The sequence below is a fragment of the Amblyomma americanum genome, chromosome 7 (genome assembly GCF_052857255.1).
Source record: "Amblyomma americanum isolate KBUSLIRL-KWMA chromosome 7, ASM5285725v1, whole genome shotgun sequence".
Lineage (NCBI taxonomy): Eukaryota > Metazoa > Arthropoda > Arachnida > Ixodida > Ixodidae > Amblyomma > Amblyomma americanum.
Window position 1 is genome coordinate 111,747,116 of NC_135503.1, and position 23,514 is coordinate 111,770,629.

General features: G+C 44.2%; 1 protein-coding gene across 1 annotated transcript; it reads right to left on the reverse strand.

Annotated features, from left to right (window-relative positions):
* Positions 1–658: 658 nt before the first annotated feature.
* Positions 659–17,598, reverse strand: LOC144098009 (uncharacterized). The gene is made up of 8 exons (XM_077630581.1): positions 17,523–17,598; positions 15,955–16,063; positions 15,485–15,576; positions 14,397–14,501; positions 13,456–13,494; positions 6,179–6,226; positions 3,870–3,923; positions 659–787 (listed from the first exon to the last, which is right to left on the reverse strand). The coding sequence occupies exons 1-8, from the start codon at positions 17,574–17,576 to the stop codon at positions 659–661; spliced, it is 630 nt and encodes a 209-aa protein (XP_077486707.1). The 5' UTR covers positions 17,577–17,598.
* Between the last annotated feature and the right edge of the window lie 5,916 nt (positions 17,599–23,514).

A 23,514-nucleotide genomic window follows, 5' to 3' on the forward strand; every position in this document is an offset into this window, starting at 1 on the left:
ACTTTCGAGAGAGAGTCCTTTATTTACATTTTTTCCGGTAATCGGAACCTTTTTGGAGAAATGAATACCAGGCTGACACGCTGGTCATAGAGAAGAACATTTTAAGACCTAAGTTTTTCTAAAGTTATTCTCGTTTCCTTACTGGTAGACGGCTTGTACGAACCTTGATATCGTGAGCAAGGTTTGTAGTGAGAACAGCTACTGGGATGCACTCTTAATACGATGCATTCCATTACATATTGGTGGCGTGCAATGACCAAAACAAACATGAAGTGAACCTAGATGCGTATCTGTGTGTAAAATTGTACTTGACAATATTTTTTCAATTTTGGCGAACTTAGGCTGCTGTAGCATTTATTCATGAAAAATGGTGTGCTTAATGAAATCTGTAATTTCGAAAGGAAAGTGCCATAGAACTTAGATTACCACTGAGTTATCATGAACTTCTAAGGTGATCGTTAACTCACATATCTTCCATCCCACCCAATTACCCGTGAAAGATTGGGCGAGAGTTTACAAAAAAAAATCACGACGACTAGAAATTGGATACGTTCCTTCCCTAGAGGCTTCTATGACACTCATCTGCCATTATTTATGACGTTATCCTACTACAGAGTTTCTCTTGTTAGAAGTCCAATGCTCGTAGTAGCAGCCGAATTCAGTATGTCAAAGCTGGCATTCCATGGCCAGTGTGCTCCTTGGTAAAAATCAAGGTGTGATGGTCCTCCCTAATTTCTCTCCGGTACAAATGGTCTTCATACTCGAAGAGGATGCATAGGATGACACTCTGTGAAGTAGATGTAAATCAAATGCGTATTTTAAGTCAAACTTTTCCAAGCTCCAACCTGTCATCGTTACAGCATATCAGTTTTTGGCAATAACAGTGGTTTGACCCGATGGCTTTTTTAACTTGCTCTAAGCTCCTTTATGCTAAAGCCTTAACGTCGATATTCCGTCTGTGAAGTCATTCTGCAATAGAATATTAGAAGAATGGTTGTACGGCAGAAGACGATAAAATATGAACAGTTTCTCTCTTTAAAAATCAGTAAAATGGAACAAAACCGATAGTTCCTGAAAAAAAGGTTGAAAATGAGTATCAATCCGAATCTCACGGTTTCTATGGAATACGGCAAGTTCCTGAAGTCACAGAATAAACGGAACATACCGACTGCACAACGTTCCTTGGCTGAGTGGGCGAAAATGGTCCTGGCGTCCTAAAGACGATTTGGCAAAGACCAGCAAGGGGGCTGGACATATAATTAACCCAAGAGAATCCACGTATTCAAAGTGTAACTGAAAACTGCATATTGTGAGTCTATAAAGGCGCGTTCACACTTGGACATACGGCGGCGAGAACTTCCGGTATCCACTGCCGCGGCAGAGATTCCGCCAAAATACCAACCGGAAAGCCTGATCGGTCCAGGACCGATTTCCGCCGCCGGAAAAAATTCCTCTGATTCTCATCAGCCAGTAGGACGGCGAGTACCAGGTTGCATTCCCGCGGCGACAAACCTGGAGGATACCCTACAATGCAGGATGCCTTACTTCGGACTGGATTCGTCGTTGTGACTGCCTTTCTCAGCGCGTTCCCTGGCCATAAATGGGCCAGCAGTCTTTCGCTTTGCCTCATCGCACCCGTAAGCAAAAGGTAGGAGTGATATATTTGCTTAATTTTTTTTTATTTTGAGCGATGATTCTGCCTCTTTTAGGCTTACAAGGGGCGTCGGTATATTCACAATAGTTCCACTCTTAACCACCAGATGGCGCCACTAGGCTAAACTTGTTTTTCTAAATGAGAATGTTAGAAATGTCGTAACGTCCGCCAAAAAAGCTGCATTTAGCGTACATAAGCGTGCATACGGTTATGGTACGTAGACAGCATCGATTAACCTCTTGTCATGCCTGTGTACACACAGTCGACGAGTGGCGACGTGTGGCCAGGAAGCGTGAACGAGACATCATTTCGGCGTTGCGGATTTCGCTCGCTCTCGCCGCCGAATGCCCAACTGTGAACGAAGCCTAAGAACAGTTTTATGGTGGTTAGGGTTCGCCATTATATGCGTTACAGCCAAGTCATGGTATTCTAGTTGTTATTGTGAATCAAATGAATTCTTCCGCCTCAAGGAATATGAAGTTGACAGCGGAGGTGGCCTAATGATATGAGCTCCCGTCTGGCTTGCAGAAGGTGCGGGAATCGATCCCCATTTCCGCCGGGTAACCATCGGTGGTACACTCAGTACAAAGTTCTCTCCTCACCTCGTGCTTGGTTTTTCTTGGGTGAAATGCAGGAGAAATAGGCATTTGACCCCACCTTGTGTAGACTAAAATACCTGGTGCCATGGCACTCTTTGACCAAAGCTGCCCTCGCACCATAAAAGCTGTCGCGATTTGATCACAAAATCATGCTACAACGTAAATTTTATAGTCTATTTTTAGACAGCCAGACTACGCCGGTCTTGTTCAATTATGTGAACGGCTCACGCAGTTTTCTCGCGCCTCGTTCGAAGAGTTTTGGCTTGAAAGCTACATTACCACTTTTGTACCTTATTTCTCGGTGTCTTTAATGAACAGAAAACCGATATCAGTTTCACGGAATGGTCTACGCAGAGAAGCCAGTACTTATTTTCTAGCACATCAGGCGCATTGCTTAAACAAATTTTGATCGCTTCATTATAAATTCGCTAAATGACGTTTTCAATGAAGTTGCATGACCAACTGTTTACACTATCGCTATATTTATGAAACCCGAGACCGACGGACTGCGCCCACATTTTACGGCAGGAGACAAGACTGATGGATTGCGCGCTAAGGTGTCCGCTCTATCGCAAGGAGAGGACCAGGAAGCGATGTTCGCAATCAAATTTTATGAGTGCATCGCTTTTTATTATAAAATCACCGTAATGTGCGTGATGCTCTCTCGCGTTGATGTTCGTTTTTGTAGTCGCCACATATATCGATCAAAATTTTATGGAACGCTGGTGTGCGGCCAAATATTATTTCGGCACCGTCACGTAATTCAGTCGCCTTAAATGTGGAAATATATAAGTGAACGTTCATGCCTTATCCGCTAGTAACGGTAGCAAGCAATTAAAGCATGAGTCAGAGCTGCAATAAACTGCTTACCCAGAATACGCGTCCCGTCAACTTTTTGACCGCGATTGTAACTACATAGCCTAACTGCGACTTTCAGCCCAAGTAGAAGATTGCACTTATGCGCAACAATTTTTCAATCTAGTTGACAGTCTTCTACGCTTGGCGAGCTTGTATGTTCTCGAACATTTTAACAAACACTGATTACAATGCTCCGTCTATTATAGACCCGACTGAATGAAGAAAAAAATAAATCACCGGGCTGTTAGGTAAGTTGAAGACTAAACCATCGCTCACAATTCGTGAAATGGACTAAGGCTAATAACATAAGGCACCACTTGTCCTGCACCACTCGGGCTGTACGCAGCCTTTTGCACCGTTTGCTCATCTACAAACAACCAAAGCAAATTTCTTCCGGGACAGAGCCAATCTCAAGCGAATTCTTGCTTTCAGTCAGTCCTCCTTTATGAAACCATTTATTGTATGTGAGCTCACAAATGTCTTGCGTGGTCCTCCCCTCGACCATGTAAAGCTCACTTCTCGCGTTTGTTGTAATGCGATTTTATGATCAGTTTTTAATCGTTGCAACACTGTGATGGTCGCTGCTAATCCCTTAATTACCGGTACAAAGAAGAAAATTGCGGGTGAGTCCCTGCTTCTAAGATTTGCTAATCTAGACAATTTTTTGCTGCTGTAGTAAAGCAATCCAGTAATTGAAGTTCATATTGAAGTTCTTGGCGCCCCATTTACCACACGTAAAAAATAACATAAACTCTTACCTTTAATAATAGCCGCATTATCACGTATACGAAGTGCAGAATCTGCTTGACCGTCTGCGGTGATATTAAGAACAAAATTTCATATCGGTATAAACATTCCAACACTTTCACAACAGAATGGCGCAGAAACTTTTCAATGTATCACTTATTCCTCGTTTCTACTTTTGGAACAAAACAATTCGTCAAGGTAAAGAGATGATGATTTTCATTTTATTTGAATGTCTTATTCCGTATCTAGTTTAATTGGCAAAAGTGCCCAACCAGCACCAAAAAACGATGCGAATGGAAAGGGAAGCTGTATTACCACCTCTATTATCTAATGATCTAGCATAACATCTGCGCGTAATTAATGTAACTGTTAATATTGTTATTATTATTACTATATTACAAGTAGTAGCATGGTACTCAGCCCCCATTTGGGGCTTTATCTACGATAAACGAGTGTGCCTCAATGGTTTATTATATTTATTTATTATTCTTTTATTTACAGATAGTGCAATCCACAAGACATTTTAGCAGGGTGCAAATATAATACAGCTCAAAAATAATCGCAGGCAACAGAACAAAGTCAAGACAAAAGCACACTGCCAGGTTACTACAACAAATGTTATTTGTTAACGCAATGCGCTGCAAAAATAGTCAAAAAATGCACGGCAAAAGCTAAACAAGGCATATCTGAGCTTCCTCACCGCCAGCCGAGACTGGTGGAAAAAAAAGAAAGGGAAGGTTGAGTATGTTTCGTATTATTTAAGTTATTCCAGTCTCTTACTGTCCTGTGGAAAGAAGAAGATTTAAAACAATTATTTTTTACACGAAATGGTACCATATTTAGTTGATGCCTCTCCCTCGTTGCATGTCCGGACGAAAATGTTATTATATCAGAGACGTTAACGTGGTAGTGTGTATTTACAATCTGATACATAAATTCTAGTCGGGAAAATCGGTTACGCTGGGTTAGTTGCGGCAAGTTGGCTCGTATTAAAAGTCATGTGACTGACGTGCGGAGACATTATTGTAGATAAAGGGAACCGCCTTTCTCGGCACCCGTTCAAGCTTTTTTTATGTCAGTTTGTGTTAATTTTGTTGCAATCGTATACTCTCCTTTCGTACTTGTCGTTTCCCTCATTATTCCAATTCGGGCTTCAATCACGACACATTTTAATCATAAAGCGCGGCTGTGCCGCGATACTCCACACACCGACTGAACAACTGCTAACGCACTAAATCACTCTGTGCGCGGCAAGTACATCAGCATATACTCAAGGTCAACTTCTTGAGCGTCCTCGAACAGCAACAGAACTGGTGGGCCTAGCAGCGATGCTGTCAGACCTAACGTTGGCCAGACAGGGTGGTCGGCTGACATTATTGCACCACTCGTCGACAGATGGCTCCACTGATTAACTCGCCTGTTTTTCACACGACCACTCTGCAGATGCGTCCCTCTGCTCCTCTGCTCTCTCCCAAATAATGGCGACTGAAACCAAAGCGCCAGTTTCCAGCGCGCAGTCCTTTTGAGCGCACGAATACAGCGGTCATATGGAGGACTTATGTGTTCTCGTATCTGTGTCCATCGTCGGCATTTTTATGCAGCGAACAAGTAAATCTTCTAAATTTTTCAAAAAATGGCTCCTCGCGTTCTTATCTATATATTCGACACCTTGTAGTTGAACAGGTCTTGATTACTGGCTACTCTTTTAAGAATATCGGCCGGCCGGTGAACATTTAGACAGACATCTGCCTGTCAGGGAGGCGCAGTAGAAAGAGTGCTCAGACTAAAGTCTCTTGTTGAGAGAACTGACTGCTTTTCTTAAGCGTAGATATATAGGCTTCACGACATCGCAATGTCCATTCCCCGAAGCTCAGCCAACAAGCATTGTTAGCTCGTAACTTCCGCCCACCACCTTTTCAAGTGACTCACATAGCGGCGACCCCTTTTCCGGAAATGTAGCACCGAAACACAAAAAGGTTTACAAAGCACTTCACTTGGTCTATCCATGCAATCCCGTAGAAGGTTCCAAGTCGGTCCCGAAACCCTGATTCTGACCTAAAGGAGCTTTGTTCGGCGTGTCATATTTTTTCCCTAAGAATATCGTTTTTCGTGCCTTTTCTAAACTTCTCTCTATACAGCATTCTGCAAACCTGTCTTTTTAATCCGTAGTTGCTTGGTACTTTCAGAATCAATTTAATTGAACACAAGATTTCTCTTACGAAAATATACATTCGGCAATAGGTCTCGTAACCAGGAATTAAATGGTGTCTCCCGAGTACGATAACTTAATGTCTGAAAATCATTTTTTGTGATCACTCACCGCTGGTGGAACCCTGCTAATTAGCAGTTGGGTTCTTTTTTCCACTGCCTGCAAAAACACGGTAGTGTCGTCAGTTAACTCCGTTCTGCGTTATAACCACTGAAACATTTCAGAATATTTTTCCACCAAAACTCATGTCAAAACATGCACAATCACAATTCTAGATCTATTTGTAGCGCCGCCGCAAACTTCACACTTCACGTCAATGGCCGATTCCTCCACTCGACGACTAAATTTCTAAAGGAGACCGAAGAGAAAGAAATTACTGTAATTGCAAAAGTTTTCATTTTGTTTGTTATAATTACTAATACGACCAATTACAACCTCATAATCGCAATTTATGTCACTCCTAATGACCTCGGAACATGGGGTGGTGTCCGCCTGTACGGAGTCACACACCACGTGACACCGCGACGTCACAGACTCGGTCCAGTACGTACGTGTGATGTCATTGCTCTCTTAGTAAATCTGAATTACCGTCACACCGCCGGAAACCGTGATTCTAAGGCAGCTTGATACGAGAGAGGGATGTTTCTGTAGCATTTCCGGCTTTCAATTTATTTGTTCCGAGGCTGAGATGAGCGAGAATGCGACAAAAATGAGCCTCATCTGAAGAAAATACAGTTCAGAAAAACGGCATGAGCGAGGAACAAGCGAAACGCTCAGCGTTTACTTCAGTCAGGTACAACTCAAGAATAAAGCGGCAAATGCCCCTAAATGAAGCCCTTCCAGCCAATGGCATCGATTGATTTCTGTGGTTCCGCGGTTTATCCGATTAGGCCGTGGCTAAACCCTGGCAAATGACAGGGTTAATTAGGAAACATGGGAAACAAAATCTTCCTTCAGAAGTGTTTCCACCGATCGCATCTAACAGCGATAGGAAATCAATAGTTAGCGTTTTTCTCGACAGCAAAAACATGAAGAGAAAAAGATACAAGACCTCCGTCGGCTGATCTGCGGATGTATAATTTGTTATATTGAAATCGTGCATTACATAAAATATGGCGTTCATAAACGGGTTCCCGCTCAAAGATTCTTTTGTCCAGAATGTCTGGGTGTTTTTTTAGTATTCTTGACACATTTTTTTGCTCATTGTCTGATTTTGCCATCCAATCATCTCTGTGGGGTCAATCAAGCTGTCTAAAGTTATCAGCATATGTTACCATGCAGACTCGAGAAAACAAAAACAAATTATTAGAATTGTTTCGCTCAAGCGGCAGGCTTGGAACGCGAATCGAAATCCTCAAATGCTAAGCAAGCTCTTCCGACCTGTATCAGGCGGCAGCGGAAATGAACAGCGTTTTCGTAAGCTCAGCCGTGCCCACGGAGCAACAGTAAGGCGGAAAACCGGCACAGACAGAAGAGCGCTCCCTCCTGACTGTGCAACCACGGATAGAAAGCAAATGCGGGCGTCCCCCATTTTCATCCGACGGAAAGATATCCGGCAGCGTCAGCAAAGACCTAAAAGCTAACACTGCGTGGTGCTGGCATAAATGCAAAAGCACGCTCGAGTACTTATGTGCATTTTGCGGTTTTCTACAGAACTAAATGTATTATAAAAGGTAACCGATTTTTTTACTGCCAGAGTCGCAGAAGTTGCCGTTCCGGCACGCATGACCTCTTCCATAGCGAAAAGACAACTTCATACATGTATACAAATTACTGTGAGCATAGGTACAAATGGCAGTTTTTTTTCCGCACCTATTCTGTTGGTTCTGCACCCGTGTCGTCACTTGTTTACTCTCTTGTCCTATACTTAAATAAAGCACGCCGTCGCTTTTAGTACGCACAAAGGCGCAAACCAAGTTTCGGCAACTCTACGGCCACAGTGCTGTGCACTAACTGGGCTACCTGGGCAACCGATTTCGAACCGCAGGTTGTAACCCAGACCCTGATGCATAGTGCACTTCCCAAGAGCCACGGATCAGGCAGTTACATCATCCGTACGCTACTGCGATCCGCTGCACTTCTTGTTGGCAGTTCAGAGGCGGTGGAAAACTTGTTCAGCGCCATTGGCAGTGGCGTAACGATTGTGTTAATAATTTCTCAAGCTACCTAACGCTGGTTACATGTCGTATCCCGAAGGCGAGTGGTTCAAACATAATGGTCCTGGTAAGTATTCAGTGAAAACATATAAGCAAATCCTGATCGTTCATTTCCGTGACTAACCCAAGAAATAGTCTTAAACATAAAATGGCGGGAACAGACGGGCTCGTTATGAAGTACTGTCTTTGTCGAAAATATGCAGCCCAAGTGGTTTGCTGCCAAGCTGTGTAGCAGGGCTCTTAAGAAAATTTGACAGTTCCAAGCTTGGGACGGTTGAGGACATAAGTTCCCCCCGCCTTCGTAACATTACGGTCCCTGAGTGTGAAAGAGAGATTAGAAGCTAAACTGGCGCCTTTCCTGATGTGTTCTTGTGCCTCTTTTGTCCTTGTTCTTTTCGCGCCGTAGTGACATCATCTAGAAGCCAATCCCTTCGGCAGTATACTTTTCACGAAGGCTGTGCCACGAAAGGAAGCCCACACTCACAGAAACGTAGGATATAATAGGGAAATTTTTTTATATGTGCTGCTCAGTAATTAGAAAATAGTAATGACAGAAAATAACTGATTTAAAAGATAAAAAATAACTATTTGCTGCGAGTTCGCATGATCCGCTTTCCTCCTAATGTTGCTTACGGTTGTCTACCAATTGTGATGTAGCGGCTGTTGCCCAATCTTTTACTTTCTAGTGCATTTGAGCTAAAAGGAGCTTAACCTAGAGAAATGAACGGTATATGAACAGGCACAGAATTTTTGCATTAGTTATGCAGCGGGAGTTACCCCCAGTCTTTCCGAAATATTTTGGTGTGACTTTTCACAGAACCTTCTAGACATTACTCCGGGAGTAAAGTATAACCGCGTAAAGGTTTCGACAGCCTTGCATCTGTGATAGAGTAGATTTTAATGTTGCTGCGAGGCTTAGAATAATACCTTGTTAACTCTGCAGTTCTATGTACTTGGTGCAGTTTCACTGAGATAGAGGCAATGTTCCCGCAAGCATTATCGAGGCATACAGCGAATAGTCAAATGAATGCATGGATTGGCCCTGGGCCTAAGACGGACAGAGACAACACAAGTAACGACCATTCTCGCCCATGCGTGAACCACTTGGTTTTAATTCATGGACACAATGCTCTTTATTTGGAGACTGCACGGTTGACTACATGATCGCTAAGATGTGAGAGGAATTATTTGAAAAATTAAAGAAGCCTTAAGAAGTGTGCAGCCGATAACTTGGAGCTATCTAATGAAACTGTCGCCGAAGAGGACAAATATACAAAATTTACAGGAAAGGAAGATCAGAAAATTAAAAATTCAGGTTTTTTGTCAACAGTATACGTTGCACATTTAACACAAAATAGGAGAAAAGATACAAACACGCCTTTAAATTTGGATGGCATAAAAAAGTAGCAAGCGGAAAAGATGTGCTAATAACGATCGTAGATAGGCACGTTATATAAACGCTGGTGTAACTATCGAGAAAGTATGTTCGCCATTTGTACGAGAGAGTATCCTGCCAAATGAACCGTGACAGTCGTTATTGTCGCACGCAATAAACGCTTTAGTGTGAACATGAAAAAAATGCGCGGTTTTGAGCGGTTCCTCATAACGGTGAGCTATCTGACCTTGATAACCGCTCAATATTTCAGCACGTGTGCAGTTCGCTCACAAATTTACCTGAATAATCAAGGTGCAGCGCAATGAACTAAATAATTATCTGCAGATAAACCTAACAATAATCTCGGCTGCACTGAAAAGTCTACGTGAAGTTCTCTGAAAAAATGGTCGTCACTCATACACATTTTCAAAACCTGACTCTTACTAGACCAGTGTGGAGGGGTATATCTGAAGCAATTTGCCCACAATAATTGTTTTCCTTATTGATCGCTTACTGAATCGGCCACTCAGAATTTTTCATTGCTCTAGAAATTCGCTCCCGAGATCCTTGGTTAATTTACAGAATAAAGCAACAGCTAGAGAGCGCACAGAATTCCGACTGCACAGTGCAGGAGCCGTTACAAAGGAAACCGCTTGCCGATCGCCCTTTGACATGATGCAGCCTATACGAATCCTGCAGAAAAGAAGATAATTTCATGAGGCATATAATTTGGCCCCTTTCTATGGGTTTTTATTTCATGGTATTTTATAACTGATTAAGCTGCTTTTAAAAACCCCACGTCCGCTGACATCTGATTTTATTCCCATGAGGTAGAACCAAACAACGGGACTCAACAATACTAGTGCGCTGCGTTGGGGCACACTCGGTGGCAAACATGACGGAGACCATTTAACGCATGGTCATTTAAAAGGGTGTTGAAAATGTTCCTGCCGTCGATTTTACCGCACCCTCAACGTAGGTCAATTTTCAAATCGTCAGAAAAAGCCAGGAACGCCTCTTCAACGCGGTGACTGTTACGATTATTCAATCTGCTCTTCGTTAGACATGCTGTTACAAAAATTTGCGCAATGATGGTGACACACGGTGCATTGTTTTTTCTCGTGGCTGAAACACAGGCTTCTAAGGAAGACCGTTTAATTGTGCCTCTCAGAAGTCAAACAGAACTACAATATTCAAGAAGTCAATACAGGTGACAATTTCACATCTGAAAAACATAGGCATTCCACATGATCAGTACCACGCAGCAGTTATGTGTGCGGATAACTGTGTCGTCTCCGTGCGAACAATTAAATCTCGAGCAAATGCTGATTTCTTCCACACAGAACTACTTCTGAAGAATGTTCCCGCACTAGACCTAACGGTCAAGAGCCTACGGTTGCTTGCGCATGAGGTAGCTTTAAACTCCGCTCATGTGCTGTTCACATCTCTATGTTCTAGGAAAATCTAGCCATGCGTTCTAGGCTGAAGCGCGAGCCGTTGCCTCCTCGGATTTAAAGCACGCTTAAGCTTACCTTCTCAGGAACCTAAGGGGGGAAAATGACGTGGATGATAAATAGGTCCCCGGCAGCAACATTGCGTTTATGAAACGTCTATTGCAAAATGCTTCATAAATTTAGCCTTCTGACGATGTGCCACAAGAAGATTATAGATCGCTACGTATTAGTTTATCAAAACAGGAAAGGTGGTCCATATCAGCTGCAGTTTGTGGCCTTCTGTTCAGAAATTTACGCCATTAGTCGGTCAAGTATGTTCATAAAAATGAGTCACCAGATCGGTCATTTTCTGCATTTCAGTGTTCCTGCGCGTCACAGTGCCATAATTCGCGAGATCGTCCAAGAGGCATGGACCTACCTCCTACGGCGGGCACGGTAGGGTGCGTGCAGGTTGCGCGCATTTATTCCCACTGATATTGTTTGGGATCTGCTGATTTCAGAGCACTTTTGACTTTTGAAAGCACATTTATTTCATTTGCCCCTGTTCTGCTTTCTGCTTCGTCCTTTTCCCTTGTGTCTGAGTGCCCGCTGTAATAATGCCTGGTATTTGTTGGGCTTATGGGTGATTGGTTGTTTGTATAAAGACGTCAAAGTGCGTTTCTTTGACAATACCAAGAAATTTAGACTCTCTAGAGTACTGAGCATTAGTTTCCTGAACAGATACAGGATGGGCGGTACTAATGCGTCTGGACATACGGTACGGGCAAACTTCAGTACAGCGGCCAGTGCCTGTACTTTCGCAAGAAATTGTTTTGTGTCAGAAAACAAGGACAATGGGGGTGTGAATAAGCTTTTTTGACAAAGTGCAGTGGCCGCGCTGCTGTAAACACTTAAGCTTCTTTAAAAGGCGCAAGGCTTTTTAAAGAAAGCCTTGTTTCGATAAATATATTGGCTATGTTAAAGTGCATTTCATTTAGCTCATTAAATACAGATTCTCCGTCTTTCTTCGTTACGACTAATAAAGTTGTCTGTACTCTGTCTACAACTTGAATTCTAGAATTTATCAAACGAAGACAAGCTCCAGCAATCCCCAGTGTCTTTGTGTTTGCGGCTGCCCTTAGTTCAGATAACAAAATACGTACTTTAGGTTCTGTTTTGCGAAATACTTCTAGGAAGCAACCTTCAAAAATTGCTGGTGCTTTAGCATGCTAAGCATGAAATATTGCGCGAAAGCTCTGTTTTATTTTTTGGTCGTTGTGCACCACCGTCACGTAACTGAAAGCCGATTAAGGTTTCCACTTACCCAGGGAGCCAGTGATGCGCGTGTTCAACTTTTTCATCATCAGTTTACCTAACGTAAGCCGGTGGCCTAAGGTGCAGCTAGTGCTGCGTTTTGTGCAGCAAAATTGGCAATGCTTTAGTAATTCTCTAGTGCCGCGTTTCTGCCACAGCGTTGTCAACGCCAACCCATGCAGCGCACATGTCTTTGTCCCTATCACCAAGCGCGAATATTAGTTTGGTTGCAGTATTAGTGGGTGAAGACTTTGTACAATGCACAGCGTGAGACTGTTCTGCAGTTTAAGGCGAGGTTCCACTGGAGTGGTAGCCTATTGCTCTGGAGCAGCCGCCTGCGCAGCCGATATGTTCTTGCCGCCGTGGGTTTGAATCCCAGAAGTGGATGCTATATTTTTATTTATTGTTTTCACTTGGTACAAACCCACAAACACCGCAAGCATACAAACATTCCTAGATCTTGCTCGGGGTTGACCGATCGACATAGTTATTTCGCAGTGAAAACCCATGAGCCACCCGCCCACTGCTAGTTTCCTTCCACCTTCAGTCGTAGAAGGCATGTTATTAGAAGCGTAGAACAGCAGAACAACTGACATCGAAGAAGCGGAAGACCCGCAGACGCCAAGGCCTCGATTAAATTTCCAACTAACTATGAAAGTTGGAATTTGTTACATTCAGATACAAAGGCCTCTCAAATCTCATCAAGCATTCGTAAAGACAGAATCTGCTAAACTACCCACGGATTAGAAGAGGTTGCAAGACACCCACCGCTTTAAATCTGCAGCTGATGGTGACGAATGATTAGAAGCGTGCAATTCGTCGAATTCGCTCAGCGCATGAGCCTTCCGGCACTCTGCCACAAATATTTATTTAAGAATTCTTATTTTCACCAGCGGAGGAAACATTTTGATAGGGACAAAAGACAAAAATGATCGTATACAGAGATTTCGATTAATATATCAAACCCCTAAGTGAACACTGCTAACGCCAATACCAGAATGATGCGGTTCTTTGCAAAATGTTTTGGGTTTGACGCCCTATACAAGATTCATTTCATTGCTGTATTTACAAGACATTAACTAAGAATTTACACTCTAAGTAAATACTTACCGCCATTTCTTCATCTTCCATTTTTTCATCTTCCAAAAGCTACAATACAAAACATCAATTGAGAGCAAGGCGGCTTTTTGCACATCAATATCTACGTCGGAAAGGTATCGTGGTAGCTTGTCCAGATTGTTATTAAAGTTTTTTCTCCAGCGTTCAATGCCACTGTGTGCAGCAGTTCACAACTTATGAAGAAGTCGATCGTATTTTTCTCGAGGAATATACAATGGTAGGACAATTGAAAGAGGAATGAAATATACTACTATAATTTCGGCCATGTTGTCATCAATAAGCTTTGGGAAGCCAGGGAATAAAAACGCAGTGGCAATTCCTTCTTATAGCAATTTTCGCATTAGGGAGCTTGTCAGGAAAGCAGAATGGGCCTTTTCCAAAGCATTCATAACACTACCACACTCACAAACACACAGGATCACCGAAGGGTGTCCATTAAACCCATGTTCCAAGAAGAACTATTAAGGTTTTTCTGCCACGCACAGCCGAAGCTGCTCCACTTTAGTGCCCAAGCGCAAGTTAAAGGTAGAGGGCGCTGTAAGTTACAGGGGGTAACACGAAGCAACTAGAGGTAAACCTTCCTGTGCTGAATACTTTCCTACCTAAGCACACCCTATCAGTAGCATAAAGCTTCTGTGCATACCATAAATGGATCTTAACCGTGCCGTGCTGCTGTTATACCGTACCCTGCCACTCATTTCAGTGCAAAATTTTAGGTGTGAGTTGAGGGCAACAAGTAGCTAGCAATTTAAAGTTGTTGACGTGTTTCATACGTCGTAGGTTAGAATGAGCATTGTTTGTTGGTTATTAGGATACCGCAAGAATTGCCACAGACCACTACACTTGCAAGTTAGCCATCGCTGTTAGCGATCCCTAACATTACAAATATACGCTATTCATAGCAGAAAAGAACACCTGAGATTGCTACTCACAATTAGTGGTAGGGTGTAGTTGGCCGATAAGAATCCAATGACGGCGTCTGCGGCGCAGTCGATAGAACCCCAGAACCCGGACACCTCTATCATTCCAGCATGTTCCTGAGGATGGAAGTGGAATAAGAAAGTGATTTGAAACAGTAAGCGCCTAAACGCACTATGTGACAGTTTATAATTTGTTGTTGCATGATACCTTATTCAAGTACCACATAGCATGCATATGCAGATCATAGTGGTGTAGATCATAAAAATGGCTCCCATTTTTAACATGACTGTAGCTAGAACCATCGCTCTTTGCAAAGCTTTCTAGGCTTTCGTACACTCAATAAGCATCTTCGATATCTTAAGGACGTTTGTTTTCGTTAGAAGCATGCCAGTAGTGAATTGTGGCACTGAACGAAATCACCATGTTCAGTGCTTCTTGTATGAATGCTCACACTCTCTTATTGTGTCACGCATCTTGTTTGTTCGTGCACTAAATATGGCATTGTAATTGCATGCCCGAAATAACCTCACAGCATTCAATAAAATGTCACCCAGATACGCCCGGCTTATTTCGAAGTGTATTCGGTCCTTTGCCTTTGATGCAGCTTAGGTCCCTTTAATTACTATTCACGCGTCCTTGTTTCTCATACCCTGTATCTGAGAGCGCAAGGCAGAGGAGGTATGTGCAGGACATTGATCACTTACAACACACGCACGCCGTGCGTGTTAGAAGTCAGCATGCTGGAACGGGTTGCCAGAATCTAATCCCAGCTGCATATGCTTCGTCAAGGCACAAGTAAGGCAATTTCTAAACAGAGTGATAGGCAGTGCTGTGCGATAACGTGTACCTAATGCCCACATATGATTAACGCTTACCTGTTAGGGGACTTTTATTTCAGTAAAAACAATCAGAACACAATTTTTCTTGTTTCAATACCACAAACTGAAATAAACAATTATTTTCAATCCTCCGGCGCTTAATATATTCACTAGGTTTGGAAATTTGAGCATACGAACACCACCTCCAATTCAGGCAACAATATCCAGCACAAGCTTTCAGTGCATCTTTCTTGGGGCTTGCGTCTGCAGAAAGTACATACCCTTGCAGCGCCAACAAATAGCACGAAGTCGAAGATTAAGCTAACTCCAGCCAGGCCCATGATGATTGAGTCCGAGGCTTTTCGCCCGTTTACTGCAGACAAAATAGCATAAAAAAGTTAGCGCCTTACAGGCGAAATTACAGAATGCGTGCAGTCTGCTATATAACTGAAATTTGGTCACGTGGCTTTAATGGGAGTCTAAGCAAGTATAATAGCGTTTTGCAAAGCTATCACAAAATAGAGGACAAGGTGGTATGACTGAAAAAGGTTCAAATATCGACGCACTAAAAATATGCCAGCAACAATGAAAATATATCAGGTCTCTCTTATCATTTTAATTCATGAAATTATTATATTCCGAAGTGTGAACAGAGGCAAGACCTCAAACAAGCGACTGAATCAGGCTGAATGTAACAGAGGCAATTCGTGTTTCACGCATTACAAGAAGGTGCGCGTTTTGTATATCTTACACCATTTCGAGAGGTCAGTGACATCTGGCAGATATGCGGATATATTGTTCTGCTTCAGCTTATCCCGGTAGCCGAACGCCCGCGACGACAGGTTGAATCCGTTCATGCACTGCAAGCAGCAAGACAGTATAGGAATGCCATCTGTACAAGCTCACTGCACACTGGTAAGGCAGCTTTGATTTGGTCTGATATTATGTGAACAATTATACACAGTTCGATATGTCATGTATAAAAACAGGAGCTTCATTGGTCTGCAACTGTTGGTAGCTCAGTGCGGCCTCAGTCGTTTCCCAAGTTGTTATCACAGAGTCACCTACGCAAGCTTCGAAGATGTTTGGCAACAGAAATACATCTATGAATGCCTTTCAGCTAAGAGCTTAATTTTGGGAGAGCATTAATCAAATCAATGTAGCTATTTCACTTTCCGATCCACATTGTCTTTTTTAACGCAGGATATAAATATTAAAAACTAGGCGTTTTGTTTTCTTCGCAATTGCAAAAAAGCAAATTCCCTTTTAAACAACAAAACTTTTTTAAATATCATGCCCTAATTGGATTCCTACGAACAAAGCACACGGCGTTGGCAAGGCGTGCCTGCGCATCTTACTAAAAAGGCATCACGTCCATTCCTTTCACCATGTTAATTCGATGTGAATCACATAAGAGATCGCCACGGCATGCGCGATACAGCTGGGCAAGAGCATACCGACACTATGGAGGGCATTTCTTTAGAGTTTTGAGCTTTAAGCGGGCGTACTGAGGGCAAAACTGCTTTAGACATGTCTCTCGCCTTGGGCGAAATTTGCCACAGCGCTGTGGTCGTGACATCTCCCGCTAGATATCACCGACAGCGAAGTAGGTTACGATAGCTACCATTCTCAGCAGCCCTGCAGCTAAAATCTTGGGCCCCTAAGAAAAAACGACGCACGAAAAGGGTGCCAAGGCCTCAAAGACTGTGGCAGCACTGAATCCTGTAATACCTAGTACTGATATCCAAACGGCTGCTATATTCCAATATATCATGCCTGCTGTGTATCAAACGCCAGCGCGGAAATAAAAGTGATCTTGTTAGTGTTATTGGCACTTTTCTAAGAACGAAGAAGTGTTAAGCGCGGAATCCGCACATGCAACCTCACGTGGTAAATATACAATGCTCTTCTGAAGGGCAACACTTTTGTCATACCCTGTTCTCGTCGCCAGTGGACGTAGCTGATCAAGGAAACGCTCGTAAGACAAGCGGCCCTATGTTTTACCTATGTTATTTTGCAGAATAAAATAATTGGTTTCAGTGCATAGCCGAATAATCGTAGATGACATACAAGCATAGAAGCAATAAGCATACAAGCATAGATTGCATGCACTGCTTGCTGTTCTTTCACTGTACAATACCGCCGACAATGACATCATCCCCTCCATGTGCAAGCGCCTTTGCATTTTTATTTCGCAATTCCCGGCACCCACTGCGACCCGATAAGGCTATGAACAGCTTTAAAATATCCTCAACCGCAAGAAAACAGCACAAATAGTTCTGTGAAACTCCAAAATCTAGGATGACAATCAGCACTTACCATGCATACAAGAGAGACGAATAGAAGTGTCGTCCTGGCGTTGCTCCAGCACATTCCTCTTGCAACGGCTTAAACTACAAGTATACAAGATAATATGGATAATAACCGGGAGCAAAAACAAAAGGCTGAAGCCGCCAGCTTGGGCACTTAGCTACAAGTTTTAGTGTGTCCACAGAACTTTAGGTGTGGAAGTATTTGAAAGATCGACTTCGGTTGCAGACACTGAAGCACTCCGGATTTATAACCATGAAAGGAAATAGTTAAAGAGCAGGAATAAAATAAAGTCTTTTGTAAAACAGCGCCAATAACGACGGACAAGAACAAGAAGGACACGGGACGAGCTTCTTGTTCTTGTCCGTCGTTATTCGCGCTGTTTTACAAAAGATGCATATATACCAACTCGCCCAACTGAACGTTCTTCTTAGCCATAAAATAAAGTGTTGTCCCAAACTAAATCCAAAAATCAAGGTGCAACTTCTCTTAGGTGACTACCAAGCAAATGATGCCGAAAAAAGCAACTTTCAGGGTGAACAAACACGCAGACTGGTAAAACCTTTTTTATAGGAACTAAACCTTTGGAAGAGCTTATGTTTCAATCTTCGCTGATAACCATGAATACTGTTGCAACACTATTGTGATAATGAAGTATTCAAGAGGTCATTTAAGTCGCACACAAAATTCTGGAAATATTCAGGAACCTCATTTGCTTCCACACTCCGGTAATCTGACATGTGCATCTGCTCCTTCCCTACTTATCCGTTGGCTATTTCTCAAATTGAACCCATTAAAACGACATTATACAAAATGCTTCACCCTATTCGATGTGACAAAAACATTAAAATGAGAGAAGACCAGTTTTGGGCCAATCATGGTTTCGCTCCTTCAGCATTCCTTATGTTAAATACCTATATTTCTGGTAGTCAAACCTTGTATTTCGCTGTACACCTTAAGGATTTATTTTTTAACATACATGGACTCTTAACTAAACGCGCGAACCAACAGATTGCTTGCATTCGACTGACACTCCGCTTGGCAGTTGCACCGCAAAGCATTGGGCTTTAAAACGTTGTCGGCCGTATGTGCTCTATAAACTGCTTTTCAACTACTTGCCTGAATTCCGTTTTCGGCTTGTTCTAAGTTTTCAAGGAGCAGCGCCTGTAGTGAAATATGAAGACAGACCTCCGGTAAGTCCAAGCTGAGACCTTCTACACTTCTTTCTCGCCTTTTCCTCTTGATATGCTTGTCTTTTGCGCGCGCTTTTTATTATTGTCGCTATTATTTGAACGAATACTAGGGCGCACAGCGCATGTTTAACATCTGAAAGACCGAGTTGCTGCAACCACGGAAGTGAGCGCATAGCTTCGGTGAAAGAATATCTGTAATTTTTTAGATACCTATTTATTAAAGAAGCTTGCTATCTGGAATACATTATTCATGAGGGAGACGACGACGAAAACCGCATACCTGAATCTTAATGGCTGTTTGTGGACTGGTGGAACTAGAACACGTGACGAGATCTAATTTCAAAGAGACCGGCAGTGGAAGTTTGGATCTGCGCCCGAAATTCGCATCGCCAAGACACGTAATCTTTTTTTTTTATGTCAACAACTCACGCGTTGAGCCTTAGGGTCATCGACGGCATCAACAATACTATATCTAGATCAGGAAAAAACAATGAATGAAACAGCCTTCCCAGTGTCATCCTCACTTCAGGATGCCAGAAAAATTTCGGTAGTTATCTTCCCATGGGACCCTCTACTCACCCATGGCTTCGCGCGCGTCTACCACGTGCACATGCGGCGAAGTTTTCCTATCATGAGGTTTAAGATCAGAGCTCAAGATTTTACTTAATGTCTATTTTAGACCAAACTAACTTTTTCAACGATGATAAAATCCACGCTTCGTGTTCCGCAACTCTCAGCGTTCTTTGGAAGACAGCACTGGCCAAAAAATTTCTGATAGCGCGAATTTGTAATCAAAAACACCGAGTTCCCGGGTTCGAACTCGACCGCGGCGGCTGCGTTTTTATGGAGGCAAAGCGCAAAGGCGCCCGTGTGCTGTGCGATGTCAGTGCACGTTAAAGATCCCCAGATGGTCGAAATTATTCCGGAGCCCTCCACTACGGCACCTATTCCTTTCTTCTTTCACTCCCTCCTTTATTCCTTCCCTTACGGTGCGGTTCAGGTGGCCAACGATATATGAGACAGATACTGCGCCATTTCCTTTCCCCAAAAACCAATTATATAAAACACAGAAATAACTTAATTATGCACGAAAATGAAAATAGGGATCGCCTGTTGTGACCACAATGCAAAAACTGATTCGCGTGACCACTGCGCATTTGTGCCGTCCCGATGGCAATTATGAAGCGCTATTTAAAGCTGCGTTTTTAGGTCATCTTGCTATGCTATCGTTATGAAGCTTTTGCTATGGGGTCATTCCACGCCAAAAGTCTCAGACAGTGATCTCGATCATCTCCAACTTGTTCAAAAAAATTTACGGAAGCTTACCCTAATGTGCATAATCAAAGCTTGAAATATTATTGCACAAAAACAAAAAAATCTTTTTCGGGAGGTGAGCGCAGTTTGAATATTTAGAAAGGGCGAGAAAACAAGCACCGCTCAATAATTGATAAATAATTCAAATTTTTGTAAAACATTTCACACTATTTTTCATTGACATTTTGACAAATTCCGGCTTTCGCTATACTTCAGAGCAAGCACCTTTATATTGCATAATTATCTTTAAGAAATCGAAAGAAGGTATGAAAATGTACAATATCATCCTTTTTCCCTTTTAAACATCATTCGCTGTCGGAAGTTCGGAAAAACCCGTTTTGCTTTTCTAGATGTCTAGTACCAATAACCAGTGTTAGAAGTCATGAAACTGCCTACATCAATAAGGCATGTTGCGGGGCAAGTTGGTTAAGCATTTTTGAAACTTGGAAAGAATCTACCTTGGCGCAAGTAAAACCACACACACAAAGGAAAGACAAGGAGACAACGGACAGGCGCCAACCTGTGTGCTTGGCGCCTGTCCGTTGTCTCCTTGTCTTTCTTTTGTGTGTATGGTTTTACTTGCGCCAAGGTGGATTCTTTCCAAGTTTCAAAAATGCCTACATCAAAGTATAAAAATACTAAAGTTGCAATAAAAATGGTTTTGAGCCAAAAACAGTCTTTAATTTCACCCTGAGGGGGCCCAAGTAAATTTACAAGCAATCGCAGGCTACGTAGAACAGTTTATTGTCTTAAAGTTCTGAAATTTTCACCGAGGTAATTTTTGTCCAAAGCGAGAAAGTAATTATTGTGGTTGAGCTCTCACGCCGCAAGTTGCGTCGTCTATTAACGCCTGTTACAATAATAATAATAATAATAATAATAATAATAATAATTGGTTTTTGGGGATAGGAAATGGCGCAGTATCTGTCTCATATATCGTTGGACACCTGAACCGCGCCGTAAGGGAAGGGATTAGGGAGGGAATGAAAGAAGAAAGGAAGAAAGGGGGGCCGTAGCAGAGGGCTCCGGAATAATTTCGACCGCCTGGGGATCTTTACCGTGCACTGACATCGCACAGCACACGGGCGCCTTAGCGTTTTTCCTCCATAAAAACGCAGCCAACGCGCGTAAACACCTGTTATACTGAAAACACGGTTTCTGAATTGGCATGGCACTTATCGCCAGATAACCACTTCAGTTTTCTATCGCTCGCTGTCGTGGATTTTTAGGCCTGGAGCTAAAGAAGGTATCGCGTAACATTCGGCGGGTGGTATGCAATAAATGAGATTGCATCTGTTTTCGAAGTTTCAGCATCTAGACCCGCTTTGGTGCACTTCAGCCAAGAGAAGAAAAACGAGAGTATTCAGCGTGCGGTCTCGCATGAACCACGAGGAGGGAACGGCGAGCCGGCATGTCAGGAGTGTCGCAAGTGCTTGATTTGTATCCAAATAACATAGGGATGAGCGCGCGCATCGGAGCGCACATGACGGTGTGAAGTGCACACCGCTGCGGAGAGTAACGCGAGACGCGCTAGCGTTGAATGCGGCCCGCTCCCGCGTAGTTGCGCCGCTCGCATACAGGAGCTTCGCCAGCATAGTGGCTCGTCTAGAGTTCTCGATGGAGCATCAATGTAGAAATTGTACGATGGAATCAAATACAACCAAGACACAGCATCGGAAACAACCGTACATGAGCCTCTGAGGGCCACAAGGGTGGCCTTGCTACTTGCAGATCCAGCGCGAAGCAGCACTGGAGGGCGAGAAACCACCAGCGCGTCCCGGCGCCTCTGCCTCCGCGCTGGCCGCATCATTCCCGCAGAGGAGACATTCCGTGACTCGGCCAAGCCGGCCACCTCCCATTTGAGAATGGTGGCGAGCTGGCTGCTTAGAATAGAATAATCAGCATCAGTATCTAATAACGCTCGAACGTGGCGACCATCCAGAATCACAGGTATGTCTAAGGAAAGCCGCTCGCGAGTTGGAGGCTCCGGAGGGGATGATCGGGCACAGGCGTCGTTTTCTGCAGGCATTGGAACCGGGAATTCGTAGGTGTGGCGTGTGCTTTCTGACGACGCCAGTGCGTCGGAGGGACAGGAGAGCGTAGGCGTCGTAATCGTCCAGGCGCCGTCATGTGTCAGCGTCGATGTGTCGAAGCGAGCGGGTACTGCGGACCTCGAAACATTTGAAGCGTCGTTGTGTCGAGGAAGCGTCGCTGTGTCGGAGTGAACGATGACCGCGGACTTCGAAACCGTCAAGGCGTCTGCATGTCGTGTCCGCATCGATGGGGGGTCCCACGCACAGCGATGTCCAGCGAGCCCACCCCCTAAGGTCGCTGGCTTCAGATTTCCCACCGTGGGCTGGGCGACCGGCCTTGCGCCGCCCGGGAAAAACTCACAGTAGATGGTGAAGGAAAACCCCTGGGGATGGAGATCGGGCCTGCTGGCGATGAGACTGAAGCCAACGTTGGTCTTCAAGGAAATCCGCGGCGGCCCGGGGTCGTTCACCATAGCGCGGTCGAGGAGAATCGGCGGGAAAGCCTTCGAGGCCCAGACGGCGGTAGGGGTAGTGCCGATACAGGTGACCTTGTTCACCGCAGTGAAAGCATACGGGGTGTCGGTCGTATGTGCGCCACACGTCGGCTTTGCGCGCGGATGGTCGGGGAGCTTCCACGTGCTGCAGCACGGGTGCAGGCGGCCCCGGCACTTCAGCAGAAGCTAGAACGAAGGACGCCGAAGCCGGAGCAGGGCACCGCAGTGCTTCGGCGTAGGTGAGACGACGGTCAGGCGAGACAGGATGAGAGGATGGACGAGCCTCATCGGCAGGAAAGGACGGCCGGAGCTCTTGCTGCACCTCCTCGCGGACAAAGGTTGCTATGGAGCTTAGAGCTGTGGGAGGGACCCTGTGCAGCTGGCGGAGTTATTCGCGCACAATCGAACGTATGAGATCGCGTAGCAGGGAGGTGTCGGTGCCGTGGAATGGAAACTTTCCGGAAACGGAGGCGGCGGACACGGGTCCATCGTACGCGGACGCTCCTTGCTGAAGAATTAACCCTTTTATTCGTGGAAGACTCAGTGAGAAACTCGTCTACAGTCTTCGGAGGGCTGCGGACAAGGCCAGCAAGATAGCGTAGCTTTTTGTCCTCGGGCATTGCAGGGTCCGCGCGCCTGAAGAGGCGCGTCACGTCCTCTACATACGCTGCAACGTTTTCATTTGGAAGCTGAACGCAAGATTGCAGAGCGCGTTCTGCCCTTTCGTGACGATGTGAGCTGCCGTATGTATCTAGGAGACTACGCCGGAACTCACTTCGAGAGGACAACTGATCTTCACGGTTTTCAAACCAGGTCCGAGCGCCGTCGTCTAGGCTGAAGTAGACGTTTCTGAGGTCGGCGGCGTCATCCCACTGGTTGAATGCGGCAACTCGCTCGTATTGCTGCAACCAGTCTTTCACGTCCTCAAAGATGTCACCGTTGAAGGACTTCGGGATGCGGGGATTCT

Coding starts and splice junctions, on each gene's coding strand:
- LOC144098009 (XM_077630581.1), bottom strand. CDS start 17,576: ATGTGCTGGAGCAACGCCAGGACGACACTTCTATTCGTCTCTCTTGTA. Junction 14,502..15,484: donor TATTTGTTGGCGCTGCAAGG/GTATGTACTTTC, acceptor TTCCATCCTCAG/GAACATGCTGGAATGATAGA. Junction 13,495..14,396: donor ACTACACCCTACCACTAATT/GTGAGTAGCAAT, acceptor TTTGTATTGTAG/CTTTTGGAAGATGAAAAAAT.